This window comes from Natator depressus, chromosome 2 (genome assembly GCF_965152275.1).
Source record: "Natator depressus isolate rNatDep1 chromosome 2, rNatDep2.hap1, whole genome shotgun sequence".
Classification (NCBI taxonomy): Eukaryota; Metazoa; Chordata; order Testudines; family Cheloniidae; genus Natator; species Natator depressus.
In genome coordinates this window covers 135,578,405-135,599,209 of record NC_134235.1, presented here as the reverse complement: position 1 = coordinate 135,599,209, position 20,805 = coordinate 135,578,405, and the positions used below count along the sequence as shown (strand labels likewise).

The window sequence follows — 20,805 nt, the reverse complement described above, 5'->3', positions numbered from 1 at the left end:
CAAAGCACATCACATAACACTCTGCAATTCATTCAGTTTTTAGCGTATAAGTCATCCTCCAGATAAAGATCTAAAAATTAATCAAATGAGAAAAAGGAGAGGGAGAGGGAACACTACCCCATTCTTACTTTTAATTCTTTTTCCTGTGAAATTTCAACTGTATAACTGTGTTTCATAAATACTTCCACATGTGCATAAAGACATCTGAGAGGTTGTGGTATTGTAAAATGACATCACAAGTTTCTAATCTTCTAGACGACATCACAAAAAATTGTGGATGGAATCACCAGTTAAGAAAACAAAAGAGAAAACAGACAGAGAGAACTAGAACTATTGTACCTTTTCTAAAATGTTGCAAGCACAAATTCAAATAGTACAGATATTTTAGTGTTGCCACCCTTCAGCTAAATAGGCCTCAGCCTAAGCCCTTACACCGAGCGAGGCCCTTCCTGAGTTCCAGATGTAACTCAGTCCTACTATTTAGCTGAAATCCATCTTATTGTGGAAGCTGGGGGTGCTGTGTGTTCTAAACCTCATCTGCTGCCCCCTCCTAATGACTTGAAAGGAGGGGTTGTTGTTTTTTAGTGGAGTGGCAGGAGATAGAGGGAAGGGTTCCAGTTAATTTTTTTAAAAACTCAAACATTCCTAAAAATATTTTTCTATAACATATATACCATATACATAGAACATGATGGTATAGCATAAAAGGTTTATCGACTCTCATTTGGGATGACACAGTCATAGCTTCAGAACTCATACATTATGTGGCCATCCAAAACTCATGTTGAAAGATCACAACACATTGACTTGCCTTTGCACCTGCTCTGTCTCCCTCTATATGTGTGTGTGTACATACTCACAAAAACATTTCTACATATATATCTGATGGGTTGGGTCAAAAAACCCACTTGGGACTGCCACCTGATGTGCTGGGACTACCTGTGATTCCGTTTTCCCTGCCAGTTTGGGACTTCAGCACCTTGCCTGGTTGTGCCAGACATGCTAGCCTGCTAAAAACACAGACGCAGGTCTGAACCACACCTCCCAAAAGCTGCAGGCTTAACTGAAATCAGCTTAAGAAGTGCTCCTATCTCCAACACCCAGATACCCAGTTCCCAATGTGATCCAAACCCCAAATAAATCTATTTTACTCTGTATAAAGCTTATACAGGGAAAACTCATAAATTGTTCACCCTCTATAACACTGATAGAGAGATATGCACAGCTGTTTGCTCCCCCAGGAATTAATTACTTGCTCTGGGTTGTGGATGGAAAAGTGCTTTTATTAAATATAAAAAATAGGATTTAAGTGGTTCCAAGTAATAACAGACAGAACAAAGTAAATTACCAAGCAAAATAAAACAAAAACACCCAAGTCTAAACCTAATACAGTAGGAAACTAAATGCAGGTAAATCTCACCCTCAGAGAGGTTCCAGTAAGCTTCTTTTACAGACTAGACTTCCTCCTAGTCCAGCAATCACTCACACCCCTGTAGTTACTGTCCTTTGTTCGAGTTTCTTTCAGGCATCTCTTTGGGGTGGGGAGGCTATCTCTTGAGCCAGCTGAAGACAAAATGGAGGGGGTTCCAGGAGCTTATATAGTCTCTCTCTTGTGGGTGGAAACCCCTCTCTCTCGCTGTGTAGAATCACAGCTACAAGATGAAGTTTTGGAGTCATGTGGGCAAGTCACATGTCCATGCACGACTCAGTTCTCTACAGGCTGATGCCATTGCCCATATGTTAATGCTCCAATGAAAGCTCAGATGTGGACTGGTGTCTATCAAGGTCCATTGTTAGCCAAGTACTCCCAATTACTTAAATAACCCCTTCACACTATGTTGACCAAATCTGCCTTAGGTGCTTTCTACAGCAAACACTTTAAATACAAGCATAGAGCCAACACTCATAACTCCAGATATAAAAATGATACATGCATATAAATAGGATGAATACATGCAGTAGAACATGACCTTTGCAAAGTTATGTTACACAGCATATCTAGCATAAAACATATTCCAGTTATGTCATATTTACGCTCATAAGCAAATTTCTATATAGCATTATGGGGTGCAATGTCACAATATACACAATCTTTATTAAATGCAGTTTCATCCACAAAGAACATTGAAAAAGTTATTTAAAAAACCCACTAAAATGTTTCGAAGAGATTTTCTCATTAAAATGTTTTGCTTTACTTCAAAACCCAGCTCCCGCAGAACTTCAGCTACATGAGAATCTCAGGTTTCATTTAAAAAATAAGTTACTAACCCTCATAGTTGCAGAGAAAAAACTTGAACGTGTACCCCAATATACCTTAGACATTCAGAAATCAGGCAACAAAGACAAAAATATTATTTGTTTGTAAAAATTTCATTATTTTTAAGCCAGTCTCATGATATTTTGGAGCCTGACAATGTTTGAATGTGTGAAGTTCAGCACTGGAGACCTTACAGCAGCACAGCTGTACCGATGCAGCTGTGCTACTGTACGATCTCTCGTGTAGCCACTCTATGTTTACGGGAGAGAGCTCTCCCATCAACTTAATTAAACCACCTCCAACGAGTGGCAGTAGCTATGTTGGCAGGAGAAGCTCTTCCACTGACATAGTGCTGTGCATACCACCACTTACGCTACCGAAACTTGTCGCTCGGGGGGGTGGTTGTTTTTTCACACCCCTGAGTGACATACATTTTGCCAAAATAAGTGGTAGTGTAGATATGACCAAAGACAGTATGGCAAAATGGAAACAGCTGGTAAATCAGATATCGGTGATGGTTAAAGGCAGAATGCCATCATAGATGGGCCAGTGATCTGATCCAGTGTAGCAAAACCTATATTCCTAAATGGAAACTACCTTCTGTGTTCTCATACTGCTCCTCCTGCCTCATTAATTCAATTACATCATAATCAAGTGTCTGCCACATCAAAATTATTTTCATACAAAGAATTGTACAAAAAAGACAGTATTTTTGAATTACTAAGTAGTGAATCACACAGGAATAGCAAAATAAATAAAAACAAAATAATGTTCATGACTGAAGGACTACTTGGGAAGTATGAGCCTCCCATTAAAATCAGTTGGAGTTTTGCAACCGATTTCAATGAGAGCAAGACCAGACTCAATATTGAGAAGAAATGTAATAACTATACATTCTGTGCCATAGATTTCCACGTTATTATGACTATGTAATATACTGTAATATGCAGATGAACAACTTTAGCTTCTGACGCCCATTAACATCCATCCACAAGTACAATGAATGTCATAATTCCAAAACGTTGTATATAAATTTGATGTGTTTTTTCCATACAAGCTCTGAAAAGAGATGGTCACTTTTTTCTTTGAGGGGGCATATGTGACAAAAAGAATGTGGCAAGAGATGTTAAAAAAAAAAAGGAACCTGGAAATATACCTTAGATCTTTGAGATTCAGTTATCAATAAAATTTGTAGAGGTTTGATATAAATATTATAAACATCTTGAAAGTGAAAATGCTTCTGTCAACCTATTTGTTCACATCAGAACAAAAATGCCATAGAACTGATTAAAACATATGACATCTTACTATATACAGACAGATTTGGGAACTGATATTGAAATTCTCTCTCAGGCAAAAACCTCCATTGCTTCAGTGGCAGGTTTTCCTGATTAAGCAGTGTTCGACAGAACCCTAGGTTTTATATCAACATATTTGTAACCTCAGTTTTTGCTTTGGAAAACAGAAAACTTCATCAGATTAAGTTGACTAAGTTCCAAGGCAAAGGGAATAAAACAAATCATGGAGTAGTCAGTCTGGACTATAAATAGTACAAGAACAAACATTTTTTGCACTTTACAATACAAGACCTTAGTAACCTTATATGATTCCTAATAGAATAGGATGTTTTTTTTTTAAAGGTATGAGTTTAGAAACATACATTGTCAAGACATGTTTTTTAATTGGGACACTATTCAACATAAATCAGGAAGTTAAATGATTGAATTAGTATCCTTCTATGCCATTTACAACACTGCAACTGCCTACCCCCCACCCCAATGCCTCTTGTTCTGGTTTGCCATTTACAGCATCACAGTGTTCCATGGCTCTACTTTGGATAGCAATTTTAAAGCAGTGATTGTAAAGCAGAGGATGTTCTGCTGTGCCTCTGGCTCCTTGACAAACTCTCTGGAAGGTCTATTGACAGCTTTGGAGTTGCCTGTCACATTGTTAGACCAGTGGTAGTCTGTTTGAGAGTTCCTGTCAACAGAGACATGTTCTAAGATTCACTTTTAGGTCTGGAAAATTCATACACATTCCTGCACAAATCACTCCTTAAATGTTTGTGCAAGCGCTAAACAGGTTAGTATCTACATGCCCATATTATACCTGTTCCCCAATAATGTCAATTTATGGACCATACAGTTACAGTTTTTTAGGTGATTAAAGAGCCAAGTCACATCTTCTCTGCCAAATACAACCTCACATATCCTAACTTGTGAACAAATACTTTAAAAAAGCACACACAGAGAAAAATATTAATGACATGTATGGCATAGCACATACTTGTTTAACAAAACTATTTCATTTCTTCCAGGTTCTTCTGGCATCCATTGTTTTATTTAACAGAGTATTTGTTTTGGGGAAATGTAAAAGAATTATAAACAGAAGCTAAATTTGACTTCTTTATTTCAAAAGGTATTTTAGTGGCCAGCTAATTATAGATAAGTGTTGTAGTCCAGTAAGGGAAGTAATACAAGGGACAATTGGACAAGATAATCTGGAGGAAACAAAAAACCCCTCCGCCCATTTATATAGCCTCCCTTGAACCCTACATATCCTCTGAACAAGCGGTATGGTGAGAAACTTGTAGAAGCTGGTTGCAGCTTCTCTGTTTCTGCAGGTGACTCTCCCACTGTGGGGGGATCCCGACAGGAGACAAAATGGGTGATTTCCCTTTGTAGTACAAAAGAGGCAGGAAATATGACCTTGTACATACATGTTATTGAACTGTTAAAAATGGAAGTCAGATGCAAATTATGGTGCATCTGTATTGCATAACACTACCATGACATTAGTTTTAGGTATGTCTCACTATCGTAACTAACATTTTACCATTATTTCAGGTATGTGAGTTTGATGAGTATAATATGTAAGAACAGGAGAAAAAACAAAAACATTTTTGCTTTTCTTTCATCACTGAAGGCTTGGATTGGGCCAGAACACAGCAATAGGGTGTCCTAGCATCTCTCTGAAGTTGCTAGTTTGTTCTCCAGATAAATCTCAGGTTTCTTTTTTTTTTTTTTTTTTAATTTTAAAAAACACCTACCACCACTTCCCCCACCCCAATTACAAAGGAGAAAACGCGAAGGAGCCTAGTATAGTCCGGGAGCATATTCAAGTTGTACTGAAGGACAAGGTTAAGAGGCCCAGAGAGTACACAATTGTAATGTGAGTGTGTAATCTACTATGACCAGTGTCGCATTCTGATAACTCACATGGGTGGAGTTTATTTTGTGGGCAGACCTTAGAAGATTACCACCACCACCTCCCTCAATTTAATGTTGTTGTCATATAGCAAGTGCCTATTAATAGAGGGCTTTCCCTGACCCCCAGAACATACTGTATTCAGATAGATAGTGTCTACATACTATGGCAAGTAGCATCTATAAATACTTAAGTTAAATACATATATACATACATTGAAAGATACAGTCCAAACTAAAGGCATGAGATGGAACTCAACTGAGCACACCCAGAAAACTTCCCAACAGCAACAGTCACAGTGTCAATGCACTCAGAGACTTAGATGGCTTCCCTACAACCAGTTAGCCTGGAACATCTCAGAGATTTAAGATGTTTGAGCATTCTGAGATTAGTTAAAACTTGTGAAGCATTTTGACCAATGTTAAGCGCTAAGTACTACTATATGAGGAAGTATATGCTTCATCTCACCAGAAAGATATATTGTTAAAAACCATGTACAGTTCCTTATTTTATAAAGCTCTGCAAAATCCTGGTAAGCTGAGCTGAATCCATGTCACAAGATATTCTGAAAGTAAGTTTTCTTTTATTCTATACAAACCAAGAGAAGGTAAGCTTTCAGTCTGGGTAGTAAAAGTCAGATTCTATATTAAAATATTATTTACATATAAACTAGAAAGATTAAATACTAAATATTCAGCATGCACTCTAACCAAGAATTCACAAATCTCTCTAAACAGCATCGACGAGACCTCAGAGAATAGCAAATAGTCACCATGCTTAAGCGGAAAAAAAAGAGCTGAGAAGCACAGTTAATGTGAGCTCAGGTTTCTGTGACCATATTTCATTTAAAAGTATGCACAGAGACTGGGTAGAGAAGGTAAGTGAGCAAACCTCAATCTGTTTTGCCAGTACGGGAGAGAAGCTGGCGCATAGGTACAGCTTTATACAGTTTTATAACTGCATTGGTAATGGGTGAGTCTGACCATTCTGCCTTTGACTCTTCAAAAAGTGAAGTTGTTGCTGCCCAGAGCCAGAGAACACAGATAGACTAGAGACCAGGAGAGCATACCTGCTCCTTTTGAAACAGAAAGAGGAGCATTATTTGTCTTTTGGAAGTTCACTGTAACAGTGACCATGCAGAATTAGCATCTGTAGCCATCCAGATAGTGCAGAGTGAGAGGTTAATGGACTTCTGTAACTTGAGCAGAAATGTACGCCTTCAAACTGTATTAGACAAAATTTAATACTACAAACAGTTATGTTAAACACGTATTTCCATGAATGTTTTAAACATATGTTAAAGACTTATATTTAACAGCGGCATACATTAAATGCATGTTAAAAATCATTTTATGGACTCTCTTTAATGTATGCCTCTGTTAAACATTAAATATTTCTTTGTATCATGATTATTTGTGTTTCAATCTGCAACTAAAAAACCCCCAATCTTTGATTTTTAACATTCGTTGACTTGACCTGTGTGGTTCAAATTAATATCTATCTGCCCATCTTTCTCTGAAGAAAAGGAGTACTTGTGGCACCTTAGAGACTAACCAATTTATTTGAGCATAAGCTTTCGTGAGCTATAGCTCACTTCATCGGATGCATACTGTGGAAAGTGTAGAAGATCTTTTTATACACATAAAGCATGAAAAAATACCTCCTCCCACCCCACTCTCCTGCTGGTAATAGCTTATCTAAAGTGATCACTCTCCTTACAATGTGTATGATAATCAAGTTGGGCCATTTCCAGCACAAATCCAGGTTTTCTCACCCTCCCCCCCCCCCCCACCAAACACACGCACACACACAAACCCACTCTCCTGCTGGTAATAGCTTATCTAAAGTGACCACTCTCCTTACAATGTTTATGATAATCAAGGTGGGCCATTTCCAGCACAAATCCAGGGTTTAACAAGAACGTCTGGGGGGGGGGGGAAGGGGAAATAGGTTACCTTGCATAATGACTTAGCCACTCCCAGTCTCTATTCAAGCCTAAGTTAATTGTATCCAATTTGCAAACGAATTCCAATTCAACAGTTTCTCGCTGGAGTCTGGATTTAAAGTTTTTTTGTTGTAATATAGCAACTTTCATGTCTGTAATCGCGTGACCAGAGAGATTGAAGTGTTCTCCAACTGGTTTATGAATGTTATAATTCAACCTTCCACACAAACTTCCTCGTGGCTGGACTTTACTAAAACTAGACAAGCCATTTACAACACACACTTTGCTTCTCTACAAAAGAAAAAGGACACTAAACTTTCTAAACTACTACATGCCACAAGGGGCCACAGCAATGGTTCCCTCAACCCACCCAGCAATATTGTTAACCTATCCAACTATACTCTAAGCCCAGCAGAAGCAGCTGTCCTATCTCGGGGCCTCTCCTTCTGCCTCTCCACCCCCACGAACATGATACAGTTCTGTGGTGACCTAGAATCCTATTTTTGACGTCTCCGACGCAAGGAATATTTCCAACATACCTCTGAACAACATACTAATCCACAGAGACCTCCCTACCAGCACTACAAAAAGAAGGATTCTAGGTGGACTCCTCCTCGAAACAGCAGACTGGACTTCTACATAGAGTGCTTCTGCCGACGTGCACGGGCTGAAATTGTGGAAAAGCAGCATCACTTGCCCCATAACCTCAGCCGTGCGGAACACAATGCCATCCACAGCCTCAGAAACAACTCTGACATCATAATCAAAAAGGCTGACAATGGAGGTGCTGTTGTCATCATGAATAGGTCGGAATATGAACAAGAGGCTGCTCGGCAGCTCTCCAACACCAATTTCTACAAGCCATTACCCTCTGATCCCACTGAGAGTTACCAAAAGAAACTACAGCATTTGCTCAAGAAACTCCCTGAAAAAGCACAAGATCAAATCCGCACAGACACACCCCTGGAACCCCGACCTGGGATATTCTATCCACTACTCAAGATCCATAAACCTGGAAATCCTGGGCACCCCATCATCTCAGGCATTGGCACCCTAACAGCAGGATTGTCTGGCTATGTAGACTCCCTCCTCAGGCCCTACGCTACCAGCACTCCCAGCTACCTTCGAGACACCACTGACTTCCTGAGGAAACTACAATCCATCGGGGATCTTCCTGATAACACCATCCTGGCCACTATGGATGTAGAAGCCCTCTACACCAACATTCCACACAAAGATAGACTACAAGCCGTCAAGAACACTATCCCCGATAATGTCACGGCTAACCTGGTGGCTGAACTTTGTGACTTTGTCCTTACCCATAACTATTTTACATTTGGGGACAATGTATACCTTCAGATCAGCGGCACTGCTATGGGTACCCGCATGGCCCCACAGTATGCCAATATTTTTATGGCTGACTTAGAATAACGCTTCCTCAGCTCTCATCCCCTAACGCCCCTACTCTACTTGCGCTATATTGATGACATCTTCATCATCTGGACCCATGGAAAAGAAGCCCTTGAGGAATTCCACCATGATTTCAACAATTTCCATCCCACCATCAACCTCAGCCTGGTCCAGTCCACACAAGAGATCCACTTCCTGGACACTACAGTGCTAATAAACGATGGTCACATAAACACCACCCTATACCGGAAACCTACTGACCACTATTCCTACCTACATGCCTCCAGCTTTCACCCTGACCACACCACACGATCCATCGTCTATAGCCAAGCTCTGCGATACAACCACATTTGCTCCAACCCCTCAGACAGAGACAAACACCTACAAGATCTCTATCAAGGGTTCTTACAACTACAATACCCACCTGCGGAAGTGAAGAAACAGATTGATAGAGCCAGAAGAGTTCCCAGAAGTCACCTACTACAGGACAGGCCTAACAAAGAAAATAACAGAACACCACTAGCCGTCACCTTCAGCCCCCAACTAAAACCCCTCCAACGCATTATTAAAGATCTACAACCTATCCTGAAGGATGACCCATCACTCTCACAAATCTTGGGAGACAGGCCAGTCCTTGCCTACAGACAGCCCCCCAACCTGAAGCAAATACTCACCGGCAACCACATACCACACAACAGAACCACTAACCCAGGAAACTATCCTTGCAACAAAGCCCGTTGCCAACTGTGCCCACATATCTTTTCAGGGGACACCATCACAGGGCCTAATAACATCAGCCACACTATCAGAGGCTCGTTCACCTGCACATCCACCAATGTGATATATGCCATCATGTGCCAGCAATGCCCCTCTGCCATGTACATTGGTCAAACTGGACAGTCTCTACGTAAAAGAATAAATGGACACAAATCAGATGTCAAGAATTATAACATTCATAAACCAGTCAGAGAACACTTCAATCTCCCTGGTCACACGACTACAGACATGAAAGTTGCTATATTACAACAAAAAAAACTTCAAATCCAGACTCCAGCGAGAAACTGTTGAATTAGAATTCATTTGCAAATTGGATACAATTAACTTAGGCTTGAATAGAGACTGGGAGTGGCTAAGTCATTATGCAAGGTAACCTATTTCCCCTTATTTTTTCCTACCTCCCCCCCCCCCCCCCGCAGACGTTCTTGTTAAACCCTGGATTTGTGCTGGAAATGGCCCACCTTGATTATCATACACATTGTAAGGAGAGTGGTCACTTTAGATAAGCTATTACCAGCAGGAGAGTGGGGTGGGAGGAGGTATTTTTTCATGCTTTATGTGTATAAAAAGATCTTCTACACTTTCCACAGTATGCATCCGATGAAGTGAGCTGTAGCTCACGAAAGCTTATGCTCAAATAAATTGGTTAGTCTCTAAGGTGCCACAAGTACTCCTTTTCTTTTTGCGAATACAGACTAACATGGCTGTTACTCTGAAACCTTTCTCTGAAGAGATTATAGTTACAGCCCATCAAGGTCCTTGAGTGCATTGTGCAATGCTGTACTTTGCTCTTATAAAGACAAAGAAGAGGTGCACGAAATCCAGGATATGTAAAACAAACGATCAGGAACATCTGAGCACAACAGGAAAGGACCTTCTCAAACATGTGTACATGGTGACACGACCTCTAAAGTCTTAAAAGTACTGCCAGTTTTATCTGTAATATGTGGAGAATGGGCCAATGAATAGGATACTATGCATTAAAAAAACAACAGAGTGTTTACATAGAAGAAGGCATTAGAAAGCCTAAGGAGCAATTCATCTAGTTCAGGCCTCATGAAGATGAATTAAGAAAAATATTCCCTCCATAGTGAGCCAAATATCATCCTCCTGATTTAGAAAGCTGAAAAAGTTGGGAAATGGATTCCACAGCCTAGGTAGCAATATTGCCAACCCCAAGTGTTCAAAATGCTGCACAATCTATCATGAGCTTGGTTTAAAAACCATGAGACTCTAAAGAGTAATAAATTGGGACAGAGGTTATTTGCTTTCTGGATTTTGAGCCTCTGGGATAATATGAAGGTGGTGTCATGTTTTCAAGCTTTTCTCCAAAACCAGCATTAGAAGCTTTTGTTTTTAAAAGCAGAAGCTGAAATACTGAAATAAGCACATGACTCAAGTAGCTAGAGTTTTAAGAGGAACACCAAGCGTGGTAAAAATCATGATAATATCGCACAAGTTGAAAAAGGTAAAGAGCCCTGGTTAAATTGTTTGCCACAATGTAAACATTAAACATTTCATAACAAGAGAAGTTTACACATTTGGTTTATTAAATGCATTCTTCAGCGTACTCAGTCACACAAATTCTTTAAAAAACTTACTGCACGGAAGGGCAATTTGTCACACACTGTCCCTCTTATGAGGTATGAAGGACCCTAGACACAGCAGAGCCTATTGATTCTGCTGTGCTTGGGTGAGAAGGGTGAGGTTTGGGGAGCCCATACAGATGTCCCACAGCCCTGTGGACTAGAGCACTTGGAGACCCACTCTGCTTTCCTAGAGGATTTCAGAAGGGTCAGTGGATTTGTAACTATCTGGCAGTACTCCCTTCTTTTGAGGCAAGAATCCTTAGGAGATACTGCAGCCTCAGCCTATAGAAGTGCCTTTGGAAAATTATTTGCCCTAAAAGGAACATATTCGTAAACGATTGATTCCTTCAGTATTTTTAGTATACCAAATACTTTTGATAACATGTTGAGAATGTTAAGGTAGCAAAGTCAAGCATATACAAAATCAGGCAGTACCAAAATGTTAAGATTGTGCATAAATCTTAACATTTCCTCTTGTACATGTTGCACTATAATAAAGTTTTAGCTATGCAGCCATACATTACTATTTCCACAGGACCCCTACTTCTTTTCAGGGTTCCGTTGAATCTAAGGCTGTAGAAAAGAAACAATATTTTATTACTTGAGAAATAGTGTATCATAATTTGCAAAAACAAACAAACAATAAAAAATAAACAGCTCTCTAAACAATTTGAAAACAAGGAAATTTCAATTTCTGGTGACAAAAGACTAAGCATAAAATGTGTCCTTTATCCTATCTCAACTCTTCCCCCAAACAAACTATAAACTTGTTTTAAATAGTATCTTTATTATTTTTTGTGTTTCAAACAATATATTTTAAGTTTTGACTGTCATATAAGCAAAAATAAATAAAGTATTGCTGCAGTACAATGCACCCAAAATAAAAGATGTATTATAGAAGGATTCATGTATGTCTCCATGTCATCAGCTTCATATTACTTTATTCCAACTATAAAACATACATCTGACTTTTAGTTACTACCTAATACCTGAATTAAACTCTCATATCCACAGAGTACCTCAAAATTTTATTAGGGACCTAACGAGAGGCTTAGATGTATCTTATGACCCATTGATATCATTTTCATGCCCCCCAAAACCCCAGAGGTCTTAACAGTAGCTTCTCATCCATATTTTGATAGAATATCTCCTCAAACGGTGTGACCAAAAAGAAGATATAGCACGATCCTTAATTTAATCATATTCTACCACCTTTCATGGGTACTTGTGGATTTTGACTGAATCTCAAATTCATAAGACACAGCTGGATTTTATAGGAGAATGAGTATGAATTTGTGTGTTCTGTGTTTGAACACCTGCATCACTGAGAATCCTAATTCCCACTGACTTTCAATCAGATTTAGGTTCCTAAATCACTTAGGGACATATGTTCATAGCTATTTAGATGACTAAAAGTGTAGCTAAGCACTTCTGAAAATGCTACTAGGTGCCTTACTCCCATTGAAATCAATGAAAATTAGGCACCTAATCTGGATTATTGCTTTTGAAAATGCCACTAGGCGCCAGATCCCCAAAGATAACCCCCACTGAAATCAATGGAAATTTAGGTGTGTAAACACCTTTGAGGATCTGTGCCTTGAAGCCTATCTGCATCTTTACGTGCCTAAATATTTCTGAAAAACTGATCAGATTTACCCATTATTCCCTTCCTCAAAACCCCACATGGTCCTCTTTTTCCCTTCAGAATCCAGTTCAAGCACCTCAATCTCTCCTTTAAGGACCTACACACTTCCACCTCTGCATTACCTAAGGTCATATTCCCTCCTGTAACTTCTCTTGGATGCCAGCATCCTGTCTCCATCCTCCCACCGTTAGCTCCATGCAATTTTTCATGCCAAATACTACACGTTACTGCCTTCTTCCCACGTGCCAAGCAAACAAACAGGTAAGCAAAGAACCAAATCAGGGCAAAAGTAAGGGTTAGTCTAAAACATGACCAGATTTGATCTAGCCAGCCAAACAATCTGCAAAAAGGAGTTGCCAATATCCATGTTCTGGGGGAGAAGGGAGTACAACAGAGTATTGTGGACTGGAAAGTGAACTTCAGCCTTTAGGACAACACACAATTATTAAAATGTTATACCTACACAGCCAATGTGTCAAAAAGGCAGAATTTTGTGGATAGGGGATATGACTATATTATCTAAGCAATATCTGCTTATAAACCTTTCTATCATAGTTTATAAAAACCTATGAAAATAACAGATAATTAATGTAAAGACATTTAATTTTTTTTGGAAACAAATGTGGATTTGTTTCACATTTAAGAACTTACTGCTACACAGTGATTTAGACTGCTGAACATTTCAGACAAGAATCACCAATATATGGATACTAAACACCTGAAGGCAGAGTTTCATTTTTCATGGAATTTTGCATCCCATTTTCAGAACATTGCATATTGAAATGGAAATTGCACATATGGACAGGCAAATCTAAACTCAATGGCCCATTATATGAATGTCAAATTTGCTACATAGGTGGAATAATTATAACATTTATAGAGTATACACATTTTGTTTTCAATTTCTGTTTTTCTTAAAAATAGCTAGTTTCCCAAATTTTACAAATAGTCTATTTGAAGAACATTTTCAGTGACATCATTTATCCTGTAGGTTAAATATCTGGAGCTCTGACTTGCATTTGATGCATACTCCATATCCTCACTCCCAAAACTCCCATTGGATGTTGTGTGTGCACACAGGATCTTACCAATTGTTAGGCTCAGTAAGTGTTACGATGTGTGACTAAACTTTCAATGGCAGTTTCAACAAGGTAATGGAAAGTAAGTAACTGGTATTATTGCTCAAATATTTTAGGAAGTGGTCAGTAAATTTAATTAAGAGAAAGAGACTTTATAAAAGATGTGTAACGAAATCAATTGTTCTAAGCCTTTATGCTGTTTAGCTGGAGTTTTCAAAGGAGCATAAGGGGTCAGTGCCCACATCCCACTGAATTTCAATGGGTACCTAACTCTTTTAAGCTCCTTTGAAAATCTCAGTCTTAAAAAGGATATATTCTAATGCTATATAATGAAGCAAACATATAATGGACTACTTGAAACACAAATTAATACAAGTTGTTGTTGCATCTATCACTAAACAAAATATTATAATTCTTATAATATAGAATGGATTTTTCTTCTCAGCAGCATTGATGATCTCAACAAGAAGTTTCTCTTTGGCCACAAGTAAATTGCTATAACTTGGATCTTTTGGAGGAGGAAAAGAAGAGATATGAATTTGAAAGTAGAAGAGGCTTTCCATTGAGGGCCTTCTCCCTTTCAGAAAGAAGCCACATGCTGATTTGCTCTTGAGAGCCCTGGAGTGGTTGAACCATCAGCAGCTTGTGATACTATCAGAGCCGGGTAGGGAGGGAAAGAAATATGCACCCTTCTTCTGCCAAATGTTTGGGAAGGTGAAAAGAAACCAATAGGTTATTATATGGTAAATTTATGCTGGTTATTGAAATTATAAACATTGATGTTTATAAATAAGTATTACATATATGGGTCATGTTATACAAAAAAAGACACTAGAAGGATGCTCTTCTTCATAGTATTACAAAAACTAAGTGTAAGAACTTCCAAATTCCATATATTTTTCATTATGAAAAAGATTATTTTTCAGAAACTACAGACTGCTCTGATAAATATGCCATGAACAAAGGGGATAGGATGATACAAGCTTTTCCATGTTCTGTTTGTGCTGAAATTACTGTTATGACCATAGCTGGGTTCTCTAAACAAAAACAGGCAGATTATTAATCATTAGGATGGACTGTCAGTGAATTTGCCAGAAACTGTTTATCTATGACATATTTAATACTTTATATTAATATAAAAGCCATTATGTCGGCACTCAGACATATTTCAAAGTAGCAACTAGTATAATCAACTAGCCATTTATACTCAAATTTATTTTTTTACATATAGCCATGTTTATGTGGTTGTCCAATCATATCAAAATAAATACAATATTGTGTTGAGAATTAGACTTCAAAAACTTAAAACTTCTCCACTGCTCTAGTGATCATTCTCATCAGGCAATCTGCTTTCAATCCATTTATGCTCCATTCATACCACCAGATAAGTGGTTCTCATAGAAATGAATGAAGGGATTTCAAAACTCTACGTATATTGTGGAGTGCCTTTCAGATTTTTGAATGACATATCTGTGGGACTAAGTGAAAGTTTTCCTGGGTCTTGTAGTATAAGAGCAGGACAGAGAGACTCCTAACCACTAGCCCCAAAAAGATGAGACCTGAATTGATTTAGGGGATATGGGACTCAAGATTGCCCCATTCAGAAGAACCCTGATTTTAGAAGTGAGTAGCATAAAGAATAGACATACACATAAGTCGTATTCTCCCTCCTGTGAAGACAACACTTCAGTAAAGAAGTAAGTTGGTGATGGAAGGATGTAGTGGCCTTCTTGGAAGCTCCTCCATCACCAAACAAGATTGAACTTTCCTTAGTTGCCCCCACGCCACCCCGCAAAAAAGTGGGTTTTGGTAGGAGGAATGAGTTTTGCAGAGGGGATGGGAGCTCTTATTTTAAATAAAATGGTGCATTTAAGAACCATCCTATAATTCTGCTAAAAAGCAAATCTGTATTACTATATTAAGAAGTAATGCACATTCAATAGGTATCATGATTAAATCAAAGTTTTTATGTAGTATAATTTGTTATTTTGTAATAAGTCTATTAGGCAAGCAGTTCACTGGCAAAGTAACTATCCCAAACTTGTCAATTTTGGAAGACCTTATTTAGAAATCCAGACAATATATGCATTTTGCAATATTCTGTGACAGAAATATAAAGCATATAGTGGGCAGATACTATGTTATAAATTATGTTATTAATTCAGATGTAATCATCTTAAGAAGAGGAAACAGAAAAATCAGAACCCATGTTTTCTGAAATATGTAGAAACTCAACAAAAAATTGTCCCCGGACTACAGATTTTTGGCAGCATTTGCTGCTATCACTATTGAAATATACATATTTAAAATCCCAATAACGCTAACCTGAAATTTCTGTAACGGATATGCTGCAAAAATCATATTACGATGAACCATGAAGCAGAAAGGGTATATGAAATTTAGTGCAAAATTGAACACTCATGAGCTCTGCTAAATGTATTATCTGCTTCATTTACATGTCAATCTACAGCCCTATTTTAATTTTTTTTTAAAAACCCTTAAAATAAACTGTTCCATGTCCCTATTAGTACTAAACAAAATATCATTAAATTAGTTTTACACATGTATCTTAAGAAATAAACAAGTCACCTTTGCTGTTTAATAGCATCAAGTTAATTGCTGTGATTTGGGGCAAATTATTTAAAGAAGTAGTATGCAAACCTTTTTTTAAAGCTCGTACTATTTTTATTCAGTGCAGCTGTGTCAAAGTTCCTTACATGAAGATGAAACTACCTTAGGTTAGATTTTTTTTAAAAAGAAGTTGTAAGCTCATTATTCCCATTAAAGTGCTGTCTATTGCTTTTAATGTCAACTAAGGTATCTGAGAAACAAACATCAAGTACAGTAGCTGTACTGATTCCTTCCATAGACCGCTCTGTAAGTCCTCTACTTTGTAATCCACAGTAAGACATGCAACTCATATTCAGGAATAAATGGATTTCTTTACTACCTACCAGCAGCTTTAAAGGGTATTTCCTATGGCATGTGCACAGAAGCATAGTCCACTACTCCTTTTTCCAAAATCTGTCTTATATAACAGACTGCAAACACTGTCTCTGAAGATGCGATCGCACGTTTCTATATTGCAGCATTCACCATATCATGCGCCTCAAATAGCACAGTTCTGGGCCACTGATCAAGTTCTGTTAATAAGGATTATCTAATAGACATTCTCTCTCCAGTTTGCCTATTTGGATGGGTATGCATGCAAAGCTCTGAAAAGATAAACTCATTTACACACTGAATAGGATAGCTGCACAAACTTTGCACAGCATTGGTCTTAAAGAACCATCTGAGGATTTATGAAATTGTGTAAGTTTTGCTTATTTATCACAGGCCTCCCAGTCTTTTGCAATTAAACTGCTAACATAAAAGGATTCATGCAAGCTCTAAAGCAATGTTGTGAGTCAAGGGCTAATAGGGAGAATATTCAGCAGCTTCCTCTGCTTAAACCTAACTCCCTCTATAGTAAAACTACTATATTTACTGAGTAGTTTCAAGTGTGTTACTTGAATTAAGAAATTCAATAACCAATGTAGGTCACTATAATTTTTCTTCCTCACAGACAGCTGACCAAAATGAGACTTGGCAACTTTGCAGACTTCCATTTAAAGTAAAGACACTGTATGGAATGAGTATTTAGAAGACTTCTCCTTCAGTCTGTCTCACAGGCACATACAATAGGTTTAAATACAGTTCTGCATGATTTTGTACAGTCCTTTATCTGTCAAATAACAATTAATTCTTTCTTGAAAATGGAAAATCCCTCTATTGTGTCTTGTAAGAACTTTAACTGAATGAATCTGCATACTATATATACACATAATGCATGACGAAAGAACTGAAATCTAAAAAGTTTCTAATCTCTTCTCTTGTTGCTTTCAATAGACAAAAATCATATTAATGTTTCGAGGTGTATATAAATAACAACTGCAATAGCTGCAGTTCATAAAAGTTAATACCTGGCAATTTAATAAAGCCTGTCCCTTTCTAATTATTTATAGTAAACAACTACAAGTTTCCTTGATGAAATTAATCGCTAAAATTAATCTTAAATTCATGAGCCAAAGCAAATCACGCCCTAACATTTAAAATATGTAATATAAAATGCACCAGAGTAATCAGACATCTCATTTTTGTTTCTCACGTTTTATACTCCCACCACACAGCCCTGTCAAGGGAAAAACTTAAAACGTGTTTTAAAATTATCCTTCGTTTGCGTTATTTCTCCAGGTGCCGCATCACGAGTATGGTGCTCCCGCACCTCCCCTATAGTTTCAGCGAAGGCTATGTTTGAAGCAATCGATGCAAGCACACTACACACCAGAATAAGGGTAAGGAAAAGGAAATGAAGAGAAATGCATCTTTCCTTTCAGCCATTAATTATAGATCAACCAACTATCACATTGCAGATCACACACCACCACCCCTTCGAGCCGGATATTTCACAGACATTGGTTCCAAAGAAGAAAAGCCCATACTTATTGTCACTATACATGTGCCCGAGAACCCGGCTGCCTGCACTGAAATCTCACGATTTGATGCCTCTAAATATAGACTGCACGGGTTTCCAATGTCGGGAAGAAGCAGAAGAAGCGGACATGGACGTATGACTAAGTATTTCAATTTCGTTCCCCAAGTAACAGAATAATGACAGGGACCACAACAGCCCAGGACTACATGGAAGAGCAGGGTCTATTTCCCCCTCCCCTGGTATATTTATGACTTCACTGCTGTAATGACTATATCATTGCAGGACGTTAGAGAATCCAGTCTTGCTGATGCCCTACATAAGCAAGCGACTAACGTATAAGGGAAGGGGGGTGGGGGTGGGGGTGGAGGAGGCACAGGAAAAATAACACACTTTGTTACCTCGCCGCTGAAGGCACAAGCAATGTTTCCAGAGCCAGACACAGCTGCCTTCTAGAAAAGAGAGGGACCTTTGCAATGTGGGTACCAAAAGCCAATGCTTGCTAGCACCACCAGAAGCAGACGAAATAACGCAAGAGCAGGAGAGGAGAAACCTGGCACCATTACGATCGCAATTGCACTCACCGAACGGCGTCGACCCTGCCTGCTTTTTCCCAGGCATACACAGCAAATAAAAGGCAAATCCTCAATCCGGTGGGGAAGGTGTGTGCGGCGCCCCCGGGCTTCAGTGCAAGGTCCTGACCTTGCCCAGCTGCAGCATCCTTCGCTTTGTGTTGTGGTACTGCCGTGGGACAACTGCCTGGTGGCGGCGGCGGCTGCGAGGGGAGCGGCTGGCTCCACATCCACCGCCTCTTCTAGGTAGGCAAAGTCTCTGGATCAGTCTGTGGCTTCCTCCCCCCTCCTCCGGGGCTCTGCCAGGCTCAGCAGCGGCGTTCCGGGGCAGCGGCTGCTGCTTGGCACATCCGCCGCCGGCTGTGGCTGGAGACGATACAGTCACAGCTGCCGCTGCGCTCCCTTCTCCTCCCCTCTCCGGCAGGAGCGCGCGCCTGATGAGCCCGGCTGGGGCGGGCGGCTGCGCTCGCTCTCTCTTGCTCACTGAGACGCCGCCGCCGCCGCCGCCGCCACCTGCGCCAGGCGAGGAGGGGGCGCGAGGCTCCTCCCGGGCTGCGTTCGAGCACCGCCTGGTCCCGGGCAGGCGCGCGCCGCGGGCTTGCGGGGAGTGACAGCAGCAGAGCCCAGGCTGTGCGACTGAGCGGCTGCGGAGCTGGCCGGGGAAGAGGGGTTCCTTGGCCAGGCTTGCCTCAGCGCTGCTGCCGCCTTTTCCTTTGCATCCTCTCACAGAAGCCGGGCCGTTTCCCTCCCCGCTCCACACCCATCCCCACGCGGCAGGGCGCGCACGTTGCTTTGTTTGACATGGGGCTTCACGAGCAAGGGAGAAGAAAGCCCAGCACCGCAGACCCACAGAAAGCCATGGGCAGCGGAGTGAGGCGGGGGCTTTTGAGTGGGCACGAGTCAGTAGGGCAGGTGCGTGTGGGTGAGCAGGACACACCCGGCCAGGGAACAATGCTCTCGCAGGGGCACCCACGCTCAAGAACGGCTGCTGCACGTGGGCCAGAGAAGGAGAAGTGGGAAATGCCCTTGAGTTACCCTCCGACGGGAGAGACTGGGGGAGAGCAGAGCCATGCCGCTGAGGTGTTCATGGGAGGCTAAGGCGTGGATGAGCTGGGCAGGTCGCTGGTGCTGAGCAACCACCGCAGGCTGGCAGCTACCTTCCCAGCGTTACCTGGGCTTGTTCAAACTTCAGGTCAACTAACCCCACCAATGGAGCAATTGCTTACGCCCCTGCTCCTGTCTCCCTCTCTTTCCTCCCCCACTACTCTGAATCCCCCTCTGACTTGTCTTTCGATGGCAAATCCACTTAAACAATTTTCAGGAGTCTCGTTACAGACTGGCAAAGATGCTGAGGAAACACGACAGACATGTAAATTTAATCCCTTGCTATACGCAGAAACGTATACCCTTGCAACCATAACGCAGCCACCAGCCCCTTGGCGGTGTATTTCCTTGAGCAAAGTTTTCTCCCTTGGAAAAGATGTTAATTTTCTTTCCTAGCTGTGACCAGAGCACAGCTATAACAATCAGCAAATCCATGTAGTCAGCTGAGCTGTCAGGGTGATGCGTACATTTGCTAGCAATTCTTAGCTATACCAGGTCTAAAGAACCTGTATTCTAGTAAATGAAAACGACGTGTTTTTGAGCCTAGAAAGGATTGGGGAGAGGAGGTTCGGGAGGGGAGGGGGAGAGGAATATGAAGGGAGGGGACGGGTTGTTTCCTTTGTTTTTTTAATCGTTGACACCCAAGTACATAATTTAATTTTAGAACAAAGTCATGTAATCGGCCTGTCAACAAATTGTAATTAGCAGGCACTTTCTTAGCAGATCTGAATTTCAAAAATATATTTTCA

The 20,805-nt window shown here is 40.2% G+C and overlaps 1 protein-coding gene across 4 annotated transcripts in view; it reads right to left on the bottom strand.

The window, feature by feature from the left end:
- CTNND2 (catenin delta 2) overlaps positions 1-19,462 on the bottom strand; it is a 1,172,806-nt gene extending 1,153,344 nt beyond the window's left edge. The window contains exon 1 of one of the 4 annotated variants that reach the window (XM_074945030.1): positions 18,965-19,462. In XM_074945030.1, the coding sequence (XP_074801131.1) occupies positions 18,965-19,001 (37 nt within the window). In that variant the 5' untranslated portion in view covers positions 19,002-19,462. The remainder of the gene's footprint in view (positions 1-18,964) is intronic. The other 3 variants (XM_074945027.1, XM_074945025.1, XM_074945028.1) reach the window with 3 other exon arrangements.
- Between the last annotated feature and the right edge of the window lie 1,343 nt (positions 19,463-20,805).